Source organism: Ammospiza nelsoni, chromosome 26 (genome assembly GCF_027579445.1).
Source record: "Ammospiza nelsoni isolate bAmmNel1 chromosome 26, bAmmNel1.pri, whole genome shotgun sequence".
Classification (NCBI taxonomy): Eukaryota; Metazoa; Chordata; class Aves; order Passeriformes; family Passerellidae; genus Ammospiza; species Ammospiza nelsoni.
Window position 1 is genome coordinate 2,260,105 of NC_080658.1, and position 12,545 is coordinate 2,272,649.

At 63.9% G+C, this 12,545-nt stretch overlaps 2 protein-coding genes across 2 annotated transcripts in view; one reads left to right on the plus strand and one right to left on the minus strand.

The window, feature by feature from the left end:
- The window catches only part of MIEN1 (migration and invasion enhancer 1), a 53,527-nt gene that overhangs the window by 37,837 nt on the left and 3,145 nt on the right, over positions 1 to 12,545 (minus strand). The window lies entirely within an intron of this gene.
- ERBB2 (erb-b2 receptor tyrosine kinase 2) lies at positions 266 to 11,693 on the plus strand. The gene is made up of 27 exons (XM_059489123.1): positions 266 to 422; positions 2,683 to 2,834; positions 2,914 to 3,100; positions 3,268 to 3,405; positions 3,493 to 3,561; positions 4,422 to 4,534; positions 4,608 to 4,749; positions 4,827 to 4,943; positions 6,073 to 6,199; positions 6,278 to 6,351; positions 6,435 to 6,525; positions 7,281 to 7,480; positions 7,563 to 7,695; positions 7,787 to 7,877; positions 7,957 to 8,117; positions 8,205 to 8,252; positions 8,698 to 8,836; positions 8,925 to 9,047; positions 9,124 to 9,222; positions 9,312 to 9,497; positions 9,575 to 9,730; positions 9,810 to 9,885; positions 9,970 to 10,116; positions 10,204 to 10,301; positions 10,375 to 10,545; positions 10,653 to 10,911; positions 11,015 to 11,693. Exons 1-27 carry the CDS (start codon positions 329 to 331, stop codon positions 11,344 to 11,346), a joined length of 3,723 nt encoding a protein of 1,240 aa, XP_059345106.1. The 5' UTR covers positions 266 to 328; the 3' UTR covers positions 11,347 to 11,693.

Consider the following 12,545-nt stretch of genomic DNA (forward strand, 5'->3'; position numbering starts at 1 on the left):
GGGGAACGGGGGTTCCCGGTGCTGCCGGTGCATGGACGGCGGTGATTCCCGGTGCTCGGGAGCAGGGAAGGGGGATCCGGGGCGGGACATTCCCGGGGCTCCGGGAGGTTGGAAGCGGGTGGGTGGGTCGGGGGGGTCCGTCCCGCTCCGGGCCGGCGGGAGCGCGCGGGGGCGGCGGGAGCGCGCGGCGCGCCCTCGCCCGGGGCCGGGACCGGGATCGGGATCGCGAGGCGGAGCCCGGGAGCGGCGGGAGGCGGCGGCTCCGGCTCCGCAAACTTTCCCGGAGCAGCGGCGGCGGGGCCATGGGCCGCGGGCCGCGCTGAGCACCATGATCGCGGCCGGGGGCTGCCTCGGAGCCGCGCTGCTGCTGCTGCTGCTGCTGCTGCTGCTGGCCGCCCTGTGCCCCCCCGCCGCCGCCGAAGGTGGGTCCCACCGGGGAACACCGGGGGGCACCGGGACTCGGGGGGACTCCGGCCCCGCGCGGCGACTTCGCGTAAAGTTTTGCACGGGACTGGGGGGGCACCGGGAGGGCGAACGGGGCAAGGGAGGGGGGGACACGGGGGGCGTGACCGAGAGGGCACCGGGGGGACATCGGGGGTGGGACCGAGTGGAAAACCGGGAGGGGACGGTGGGGGGAACCGAGGGAGAAGCGGGAGGGGAGCGTGGCGGCCTCGAGTTGCGAACGAGGGGGGCACCGGGGGTGGGACCGGGCAGCTCTGGGGGGCACCGGGGGCTGCACGGTTGGAAGTGACGGGACCGCCTCTCCCGGTGCCCCCTGGGTGCCCCCGGTTCTCCCCGCCGTGGGCAGCGCGACCCCGCTGTCCCTGCGGCCACCAGGACTGGGAGCCGAACTGGTGCGGACTGGGAGGCGCTGGGGCCCAGCGGGAGGCCCTGCCCGCTCACCCCGGTCCCCCCGAGCTGCACGATTCCCGAGGATTTAGGATTTAGGGGCTCCGGTAGAGCCCGGAGCGGGGTGCAGCGCGCAGGGCTCCGGTACCGCCGGGAGAAGCGGGAACGGGGGTCCCCAACTTGTGGGGGTTCTCTCCCCGTGGGCATCGGGAGCGGCTCGGTGCCTGGGTGGGTGCGTCCCCGTCGCTCCCATCCACATTCTCGACGTGCCGCACCCAGCCCAGCCCCGGGGGGAGCGGGGAGCCCGGCCCGGCAGCCCCCGGGCCTCGGCCACGCTCCGCGGGAACGGGGCAGGAACGGGGCCAGCAGGGCACGGCGCTGGTGGCCCCAAAATGGGCACCGGCAGCCCCAAAAGTTTGACCCTGCCGCCTCATTCCTCGTGTCGGGGGGCAGCTCCAGCAGCGGGAGTTTGGAAAGTGAATGCTCGGTGTGGGGTGGTGGGACGGGGACGTGGGGACACAGCTCACGGTGCTGGGACGGTCTGTGTGGGGCCGGCTCCTGGTTGGGGACAGCCCCGTGGGCACGTGGCTCACGGGCTCGGCCGGACACCCGTGGGCAGCCCCGGTGCTCGGTGCTGGCAGCGCCCGCTGGGTGAGCCCGGCAGGACCGAGCAGTCCCTGCCCTGCCCGGTGCCCACAGGGGAGCTGGGCGAGCACCCAAACCCAAATCCAGGGGGAGCAGAGCCGGGATCCCACCAGGATCCTCACACTTGTCCCACCCGCCCTTTGCCCCGGGGAAGCCCCAGCACCCCGCGCCTCTCACGGCAGGTGTGGGCGCAGACCTTGAGCTTTGGCCGCCCCGCGCTTCCCCTTCCCGCGTCCCCCCGTTTCACCCCGCTCGGGTGGGACACAGCCGAACCCCAAATTCAGGGGGGTTTCCTCCTTCCTGGCCGCGTTTTCCCCGGCTCGGAGAGGCCTCGGAGCAGGCGGGGGAGGCGAGTGCCAGCCGGCTCTGCGGGCCCGCAGCTGCCCAGCACCGGGGGCTGTCACTCAGCCACCGAGCAGCCGGGACCGGACACCGAGCCCCCCCAGACCCCCGTGTGTCCCCTGCCCGTGCTGGGACGGCTCTGGGGGTGACACCGCTGTGTCGGCGGGGTCAGCGCGGGGAGCGGGGCTCGGTGTGGCGCGGGGGGCTCTCCCCGGTGGGTGTTGGGTGTTGTTGGGGTGCCGGGGGCCGCGGGCGCGCCGGGGCTGGGCCGTGCCGTGCCGAGCCGTGCCCGCCAGCCCTGCGTCAGCGCTGCTCCCCAAACACGCCCGACCTGAAAAGGCGGTTCCAGCCGGGAGCGGGCGGCCGGGGCCCGGTGCCACCCGCGCCCGTGACTCACCCGCCCGGGGCCCGGCGCCCAGCGCGGGTTCCCGCACACCCCCAGCCCCGCCGGGATGCCCGGGGATGCTCTCCCGGCCAGGAGCCCCCCACAGTGGATGGGGCCGGCGGGGCCTCGCGGCCGTCGCCGCTCAACAATCGGGTCTTGTCTCGGCGTGGGCAGCGCATTCCTGCCCGCGGCCCCCGCTCCGGCCCCGCCGCTCTGGGGGTCCCAACCCAGCCCCCGCCGCGGGCACGGGGAGACACCGATCCCCGTTGTGCCTCCAGCGGGGCCCGGTCGGGCTTTGCCGGGGTTGGGATCCGGGGGAGCCTCGGTGCAGGAAACCCATCGGAAGCTGTTGGAGATAAACGGCGGCCGCCGCACCCGCGGCGTTTCCTGCGGGGGCCGGAGCTCCGTGTGTGTCCCGTGGAGGGAGAGGAGGACCCGCTGAGCCCCCGCTGTCCCCACAGTCTGCACCGGCACCGACATGAAGCTGCTGCGTCCCTCCAGCCCCGAGAGCCACTACGAGACCCTGCGGCACCTGTACCAGGGCTGCCAGGTGGTGCAGGGCAACCTGGAGCTCACCTACCTGCCCGCCGACGCCGACACCTCCTTCCTCAAGGTGCGCAGCGCTAAAACGCCTCAAAGGGGGGAAAGACGAGGGTCTGACCGACCCCTCACCCGCGTCCCCCCCATGGCAGGACATCAAGGAGGTGCAGGGCTACGTGCTGATCGCGGAGAACCAAGTGAGCGGGCTGGAGCTGCAGAGCCTGCGCATCATCCGCGGCACGCAGCTCTTCCAGGAGCGCTACGCCCTGGCCGTGCTGGGCAACGCCGGCCCCGCCGGGGCACCGGGGCTGCGGCAGCTCGGCATGAGGCACCTCACAGGTGGGGAAGCCCTGTCTGGAATACTCGGATATGTGGGTTGCTGCTCCTGCAGTTGGGAGCTGCCAGCTCCAGTCTGGGAACCCAAAAAGTTCTGGGTGCTCCCCAGCTCCCTACCGAGGAGTGGGAGCTGCAGGGCCATGCTGACCCCCCAACCTGTCCCCCCACAGAGATCCTGAAGGGAGGGGTGCTCATCGAGAGGAACCCCGAGCTGTGTTTCCAGGAGACCATCCTGTGGAGCGACATCCTGCACCGGCACAACGAGTTCCGTGCCGACATCCAGGTGGAGAGCGCCCGCACCCGCAGCTGTGAGTGGGGGGTTTGTGCTGCCAGGGGGGGTTCTGGGGGGTTCCAGCCCCTCCTGGCACCCCCTGCTCACTCTGCCCCCTGTGCAGGTCCTGACTGCCAGGCGCTCTGTGCCGAGGGGCGCTGCTGGGGTGAGGGCAAACAGGATTGCCAGACATGTGAGTGTGGGGCCCACAGAGGCTCTGAGCCCCCCTCAGGGACCCCCAAAGCCCCTGGGAACCCCTTTCCTTCCTGCCCCTGCTTCACTGATCACCACTTGGCACCCAAATCTGTGTCCCAGACTCCCTGGACATTCTGCTTGCACTCCCAAATTGTTGCCCTGCTGAGCCCTGCTTGTCACCTAAGTCCAATTTACAGAGAATCTCTGGACCTTCCATTTGTCCCCCCAAATCTCTGTCCCACTGACCCCCCATTTACCACCTAAATCTTGCCCCCAGAAGCACCCTGACCTGTTTAGCCCCCAAATCCTTGTTCCACTGAGCCCTACATAGCACCCAAATCTTGGTCCCAGACATCCTTTAAAATCCCTGCTCTGGGAGCCTTCCCTTACACCCCAAATCCCTGCTCTGGGAGCCTCCCCTTGCACCCCAAATCCCTGCTCTGGGAGCCTCCCCCTTGCACCCCAAATTCCTGCTCTGGGAGCTTCCCCTTGCACCCCAAACCCCTGCTCTGGGAGCTTCCCCTTGCACCCCAAACCCCTGCTCTGGGAGCCTCCCCTTACACCCCAAATTCCTGCTCTGGGAGCCTCCCCTTACACCCCAAATCCCTGCCTTGAAGACCTCTGCTTACACCCCAAATCTCTGCTCTGGGAGCTTCCTCTTACACCCCAAATCCCATCCCTGGGAACTTTCCCCCCTAAATTCCTTTCCTACTGTTTTTATTTTCCATCTCAATTCCCACCACCCAGATTTTCACCCCGGAACCCCCCTTACCCTCCAACCCTTCATCCTGGTGTCTCCCCCATTGCCTGGAGGGGGGGGAATTTGTGTCCCCAACGTGTCCCTCTGTGTCCCTGCAGTGACCAACAGCATCTGCCACGGCTGCCCACGCTGCAAGGGCACAAAACCCACGGATTGCTGCCACGAGCAGTGCGCTGCTGGCTGCACCGGCCCCAAGCACTCCGACTGCTTGGTGAGCATGGGACAGGGACATTGAGGGTCCTGGGGGGACACAGGGGTCTCACACAGCTGTGTCCCCTCCCCAGGCATGCCTGAACTTCAACAGGAGCGGGATCTGCGAGCTGCACTGCCCTCCACTCGTCGTCTACAACTCGGACACCTTCGAGTCGATGCCCAACCCCGATGGGCGCTACACCTTTGGTGCCAGCTGTGTCAGCCAGTGTCCCTGTGAGTGCCACCCTGGGGGGGTGCAGGGGCAGCCAGCGTGGCCCTGACCCCCCCTCCCTTCCTGCCACCCCCTGCAGACAATTACCTCGCCACGGAGGTGGGGTCCTGCACCCTCGTGTGCCCCCAGAACAGCCAGGAGGTCACGGTCAACAACGTGCAGAAGTGTGAGAAGTGCAGCAAACCCTGCCCAGAGGGTGAGAAACCCCCCCTGGGGTTTGGGGGGGCTCTGGGTGCCCTGGGGATGTGGGGGAGCAGCCCCCGGGGCATGGGGAGGGGGACTCTGGATGCTGCAGGGTTGTGGGTGAGCAGCTCTCAATGTCCATGGGGTTCTCAAGGTTGTGGGTGAGCAGCACCCCAAGTATCTGGATAGGTTTGGGGACCCCAGAAATGCAGGTGAGCAGCCCCCCACTATCTGGACAGGTCTGGGGACCCCAGGAGTGTGGGTGAGCAGCCCCCCAGAGTGGCTCTGGGGACACCAGGGATGTGGGGGAGCAATACCCTGGAGTCTGGGGGCACTCTGGGGACCCCAAGGGTTTTGGTAAGAAGCCTTCCCAGGTCTTGAGGGGCTCTGGGGACCCCAAGGGTTTGGTAAGAAGCCTTCCCAAGTCTTGAGGGGCTCTGGGGACCCCAAGGGTTTGGTAAGAAGCCTTCCCAAGTCTTGAGGGGCTCTGGGGACCCCAAGGGTTTGGTAAGAAGCCTTCCCAGGTCTTGAGGGGCTCTGGGGACCCCAAGGGTTTGGTAAGAAGCCTTCCCAAGTCTTGAGGGGCTCTGGGGACCCCAAGGGTTTGGTAAGAAGACTTCCCAGGTCTTGAGGGGCTCTGGGGACCCCAAGGGTTTGGTAAGAAGCCTTCCCAAGTCTTGAGGGGCTCTGGGGACCGCAAGGGTTCGGTAAGAAGCCTTCCCAAGTCTTGAGGGGCTCTGGGGACCCCAAGGGTTTGGTAAGAAGCCTTCCCAAGTCTTGAGGGGCTCTGGGGACCGCAAGGGTTCGGTAAGAAGCCTTCCCAGGTCTTGAGGGGCTCTGGGGACCCCAAGGGTTTGGTAAGAAGCCTTCCCAAGTCTTGAGGGGCTCTGGGGACCGCAAGGGTTCGGTAAGAAGCCTTCCCAAGCCTTGAGGGGCTCTGGGGACCCCAAGGGTTTGGTAAGAAGCCTTCCCAAGTTTTGGAGGGCTCTGGAGGCCCCTGGGATGGGGGTGATCCATGCTCAGTGCAGCTCTGGGGTCTCCGAGGCTGTGTGGGGGTGCTGTTGTGCCCTGTGGCTGGTGGGGCAGTGTTTTGGGGGGGCTCAGGGGTCCTGGAAGAGCACATCCCTGCCGTGCCCCCCCAGTGTGCTACGGGCTGGGAGTGGATTTCCTGAAGGGTGTCCGTGCTGTGAACGCCTCCAACATCCAACACTTCTCTGGCTGCACCAAGATTTTTGGGAGCCTGGCTTTCCTCCCCGAGACCTTCGCTGGGTGAGTGCCTGAATCCCCTCCCTGAGCCCACTGGGGACCCCCAAAAGGACCCCCCCAACCTCCCTGCCATCCCTGCAGGGACCCCAGCACCAACACCCCACCCCTGGACCCCAAACTGCTGCGGATCTTCGAGAGCCTGGAGGAGCTGACGGGTGAGAGCTGGGGGGCACTGGGGGGCACTGGGGGGCTCTGGGTTTGGGGGGGACATCAGGGGGTGACACTCGGCTCCCCCCAGGATTCCTCTACATCGCAGCCTGGCCACCGGACATGAAGGACCTGGGAGTGTTCCAGAACCTGCGGGTGATCCGGGGCAGGGTCCTGCACAAGTGAGCGGGGACATGGGGACACATGAGGGGACACGGGGACATGGAGTGACATGGGAACATGGGGATGTAGGGAGATGCATGGGGACACATGAGGGGACATGGAGGGATGCAGGGGGACAGATGAGGGGACACAGGGACATAGAGGGATTCAGGGGGAAACAGGGATATGGGGTGACAAGGGAACATGGAGATGCAGAGGGGGCATGGAGGGATGCAGGGGGACACATGAGGGGACAGAGGGACATGGGGGGATGCAGGGGGACACATGAGGGGACAGAGGGACATGGGGGGATGCAGGGGGACACATGAGGGGATATGGGGACATGGAGTGACACGGGAACATGGGGATGTGGGGAGATACAGGGGGACACATGGGGGGACACAGGGACATGGAGTGACACAGGAACATGGGGATGCAGAGGGGATGTAGGGGCACACATGAGGGGATATGGGGACATGGAGTGACACGGGAACATGGGGATGTGGGGAGATACAGGGGCACACATGAGGGGACACAGGGACATGGAGTGACACGGGAACATGGGGATGCAGAGGGGACAGGGGGAGATGTTGAGGCACAGGAGGGACATGGAGGGATGTAGGGGGACACATGAGGGGACATGGAGTGACACAGGAACATGGGGATGCAGAGAGGACATGGAGGGGTGCAGGGGACCATGAGGGGACACTGGAAGGACACAGGGGACCATGGGCACACAGTGCCAGGCGTGTCTGACCCGTGGCTGTCTCGGCAGCGGCGCCTACTCGCTGACCCTGCAGGACCTGGCGGTGCAGGCGCTGGGGCTGAGGGCCCTGCAGGAGATCAGCAGTGGGATGGTGCTGGTGCACCACAACCCCCAGCTCTGCTTCCTGCAGAAGGTGCCCTGGCACAGCATCTTCCGGAACCCCCGGCAGCGCCTCTTCCAGACCCACAACAAACCCCCCGAGCAGTGCGGTAAGAGGGGTCCTGTTGGGGTGGGGGGAGATGGTGGATCCCCCCATTGGTGACAAAGGTGCTGATGGTGCCCCTCCTGCAGAGAGAGAGGGGCTGGTTTGCTTCCACCTCTGTGCCCAGGGGCACTGCTGGGGCCCCGGTCCCACCCAGTGCGTGGCCTGCGAGCGGTTCCTGCGCGGCCAGGAGTGCGTGGCCTCCTGCAACCTCCTGGATGGGTGAGTGGAGACCCTTGGCAGTGCCAAACAGCCCCCACACACACTGCAGGGTGAGGCTGGGATCCCATCCCTGCCCCTTTTTGCCCTGCAGAGCCATCAGGGAACACGCCAACGGGACGCGGTGCCTGCCGTGCCACCCCGAGTGCCAGCCCCAGAATGGCACCGAGACCTGCTTTGGATCTGTGAGGACAGGGACACACATTGAGGGGGTGAGGGTGTCCCCACACACCTGGGTCCCTCAATCCAGCCCTGTTCCTGCAGGATCCAGACCAGTGCGTGGCCTGTGCCCACTACAAGGACGCCCAGCAGTGCGTGCGGCGCTGCCCCAGCGGCGTCAAGGCCGACGCCTCCTTCGTGCCCGTCTGGAAATACCCGGATGAATTCGGGGTGTGCCAACTCTGCCCCACCAATTGCACCCACTCGTGAGTTGGGGGGGTCCCTAGATGAGGAGGGGGTGCTGGCAGCTGCAGGGGGCTGCTGACAGCACGGGGGTACACCTGTGTCCCCAGGTGCACCATCCGGGATGAGGACGGCTGTCCCGTGGACCAGAAGCCGAGGTAAGGGTGTCACAGACATCTTTGATGAAAAATCTTTTCTTTAGGATTTTTTCTCCTCAGGAACAAAATATAAACAATGATTATCTGCTGCTGTGGAATGCAACAGGTGCATCTGTGATTGGCCCATGTTGGTTGTTTCTAATTAATGGCCAATCAAAGTGAGCTGGCTCAGACAGAGAGTCCGAGCCACAAACCTTTGTTATCATTCTTTCTTTTTCTATTCTTAGCCAACCTTCTGAAGAAATCCTTTCTTCTTTTAGTATATTTTTAATATAATATATATAATAAAATAATAAATCAAGCCTTCTGAAACATGGAGTCAGATCCTCATCTCTTCCCTCATCCTGAGACCCTTGTGAACACCATCACAGTAGGGGTGTGGCTCTGTTGTGCCACCACCTCTCTGGGTGGCAGTCCCCCACACTGATGGCATTTTGGCACACAGCCAGGTGACCTCCATCATTGCTGGTGTGGTTGGGGCTCTGCTGGTCATCGTCCTGCTCCTCATCACCGTCATCTGCGTCAAGCGCCGGCGGCAGCAGGAGCGCAAGCACACCATGCGGAGGCTGCTGCAGGAGACCGAGGTGGGAACCTCCCGGGGGGCAGGAGGGGACCCTCGGGGCTTGGGAGGGATGAGGAGTCAGGCCTTCCTCACCCCTCCATGCCCCACAGCTGGTGGAGCCACTGACGCCCAGCGGGGCCCTCCCCAACCAAGCCCAGATGAGGATCCTCAAGGAGACGGAGCTGAAGAAAGTGAAAGTTTTGGGTTCTGGTGCTTTTGGCACCGTCTATAAGGTGAGGAGTGGGGACAGCACAGCGGGATGTGACCCTCCCTGCTCTGCATCCCCTCACCTGCTTGTCCCCACCTCAGGGCATCTGGATCCCTGATGGGGAGAGCGTGAAGATCCCGGTGGCCATCAAAGTCTTGCGGGAGAACACATCGCCCAAAGCCAACAAGGAGATCCTGGATGTGAGTGTGGTCACAACACTGAGGGGAACAGGGCTGGCAGCAGCCCCTGCCCGCCCTGACCCCCACCCTGACCCCCCTGCTGCCCACAGGAGGCCTATGTGATGGCAGGGGTGGGCAGCCCCTATGTGTCCCGGCTGCTGGGCATCTGCCTGACCTCCACGGTGCAGCTGGTGACGCAGCTGATGCCCTACGGCTGCCTGCTGGACTACGTGAGGGAGAACAAGGACCACATCGGCTCCCAGGACCTGCTCAACTGGTGTGTGCAGATCGCCAAGGTACGACAGGGCACCTGGGCAGCTCTGGGGAGGTCCTTGGGGACACCAGGGACAGCTGGACATGTTGCCACCTCCAGGGCATGAGTTACCTGGAGGAGGTGAGGCTGGTGCACCGGGACTTGGCCGCTCGCAACGTCTTGGTCAAGAGCCCCAACCACGTCAAGATCACTGACTTTGGGCTGGCCCGGCTGCTGGACATCGACGAGACTGAGTACCATGCTGATGGTGGCAAGGTAGGGCGTGGGACTCAGGGACAGCGGTGCTCCCCTCGGTGACAGCCATCCCCTGGTCCTGCTCACCTCTCTGTCCCAGGTGCCCATCAAGTGGATGGCGCTGGAGTCCATCCTCCGACGGCGCTTCACGCACCAGAGCGACGTCTGGAGTTACGGTGCGTCAGGGTGTCCCCACCCCGGGGGACTTGGGGGCTCCCAATGCACTGCTCACCCCCACAGCTGTCCCCTGTCCCCTCCAGGTGTCACCGTGTGGGAGCTGATGACGTTTGGGGCAAAGCCCTATGATGGGATCCCAGCCAGGGAGATCCCAGACCTGCTGGAGAAGGGCGAGCGGCTGCCGCAGCCACCCATCTGCACCATCGACGTCTACATGATCATGGTGAAATGTACGGGGAGGGGACACGGGGACAGGGAGGGGACAGAGCCTGCTGTCACCCTGCTCCCAGCCCCTGATGGCACCTGGCTCTGCTCAGGTTGGATGATTGACTCCGAGTGCCGGCCCAAGTTCCGGGAGTTGGTCACCGAGTTCTCCCGCATGGCCCGCGACCCCCAGCGCTTCGTGGTCATCCAGGTATGGACATCCCCGAGCTCCTGTCCCCTCATTTGTGCCTTGGGGTGAGCACTGAGCACTGTGACCCCCCCAGAACGACATGGTGGGGGTGCCTGGCTCCATGGACAGCACCTTCTACCGGGCACTGCTGGATGAGGAGGACATGGACGACCTGGTGGACGCTGAGGAGTACCTGGTGCCCCACCACGGCTTCTTCAGCACCGACACCTCCACCACCTACCGCAGCCGCATCTCCTCCGTGCGGGTACGTGGGGAGGGAGGGCTGGCAGGGGGCTCCAGGTGAGGAGGTGACCCCGTGCCACGTCTGGGACGGGCTCAAGTGCCCGACTCTGTGTCCCCTCCCACACCCAGAGCACGGCAGAGTCTCCAGCCAAGGTGGAAGAGGGCGAGGGCTTGGCCTCCTTCTCCTTCCCTGCCCAAGGCCTGGCAGAGGGGCCAGAGGGACCTGTCCCAGAGGTGCCAGATGGGGACAAGGTGGCCCTGCAGAGCCCCTCGGGGCGGGAGCCTGGCACCCTGCCCCGGTACAGCGAGGATCCCACCGGGCTGACGGCCAAGGATGGAGAAGACCCCGAGTGCTTCACTGTGCCAGCCCCCCTCAGCACCATGCCAGGTAAGGAGGGCATGGCCAGACCCTTGGGGAGGTGCTGGGGGTCCAGCCTGTCTGCCTGTCCCATGCCCCCTGGAGGGTCCCTAACATGTCCCTCCCCCTGCAGAGTACGTGAACCAGGCTGGGGAGCGCCCGCCCCGCGCGCCCCCGTCCCCGCCGGACAAACCCAAGGGGCACCAGGGCAAGAACGGGCTCATCAAGGACCCCAAGAACTCCTTCCCAGGGCCCTTCGGCCACGCTGTGGAGAACCCCGAGTACCTGGCACCACCCCACGGCACCCCCAGCCCCGGCCCCTTCAGCCAGGCCTTCGACAACCCCTACTACTGGAACCAGGACCCTGCCAAGGGTGGTGGCCCCGAAGGTGGCCCTGGCACGACGCCCACGGCCGAGAACCCCGAGTACCTCGGCCTGGCCGGCCCCGACGCCACGGCCGTGTAGGAGAGACCCCCCCAACTTCACCAAGGCAGCTCAGGGAGGGATGAGCCGCAGCTGTGGGGCTGGGGGTGCACCCCTGTGCCCAGGGGTGGCACCGCTGGCGGAGCCAGGACGCTGTGGGACAGCACAGCGGGGACACCAGCGTCACCCTGGGTGCCCCCAGGAGCAGCTCAGAGCCAGCAGGGCCCGCAGAAGGACAGCCCCTGTGCCATCCCCCCCATGCAGGGCTGTCCCAGTGCCTGGGACACGAGGACTTGCACTGAGGGCAGCTGGACTGAGAGCAGTCCCGGCGGCTCCGGGATTCCCTGGGAGCACCGGGATGTATATTTGACAATTGTACATTGGTTGTTTTTCTACTCCCGTGGTCTGATTGGTTTCTCCTTCTCTGTCAAATCCAGCTCTGTCTCCCAAGGACCAACATCTTATATCCGTTCCCTTTTTCCTTCTTTTTTCCCATTTTCCTTCTCTTTTTTTTCTCCTTTTTCCTTCCCCTTTTCCCCTTCTTCTTCCCCCTTTTTCCTTCCCTATTTCCCTTCCCTTCCTTTCTATTCCTTTTTCTGTCCCATTTTCCCTTTCTCCATTCCCTTTTCCCCTTTTGTCTTCCCTTTTTTGCTTCTTTCTTCTTCCCCTTTCCCTTCCCTTCTCCCAGTCCTCCTTTTTTCCCCTTCCCTTCCTCCCCCATTTCCTTTCCCCTTCCCTTTTCCTTCCTTTTCCATTCCTTTTCCTGTCCCTTTTCCCTTTCTCCATTTCCTTTTCTCTCTTTTTCCATTCCTTTTCTTGTCCCTTTTCCCTTTCTCCATTTCCTTTTCCCTCTTTTTCCATTCCTTTTTCTGTTTCTTTTTCCTTTTCTCCATTTCCCCTTTTCCACTTCTTCCCCTTTCCCCTCCTTTTCCTCCTCCCACTCCTCCTTTTCCCCCGTTCCTTTCCTCCCCCATTTCCTTTCCCCTTTTCCATTCCTTTTTCTGTTTCCTTTTCCCCCTTTTTCCATTCCTTTTTCTGTTTCCTTTTCCCTCTTTTTCCATTCCTTTTTCTGTTTCCTTTTCCCTCTTTTTCCATTCCTTTTTCTGTTTCCTTTTCCCTCTTTTTCCATTCCTTTTCCTGTTTCCTTTTCCCTTTTCTCCATTCCCTTTTCCATTTCTTCTTCTCCTTTCCCCTCCTTTTCCTTCCCCCACCCCTCCTTTATTCCCCTTCCCTCCCTCCCT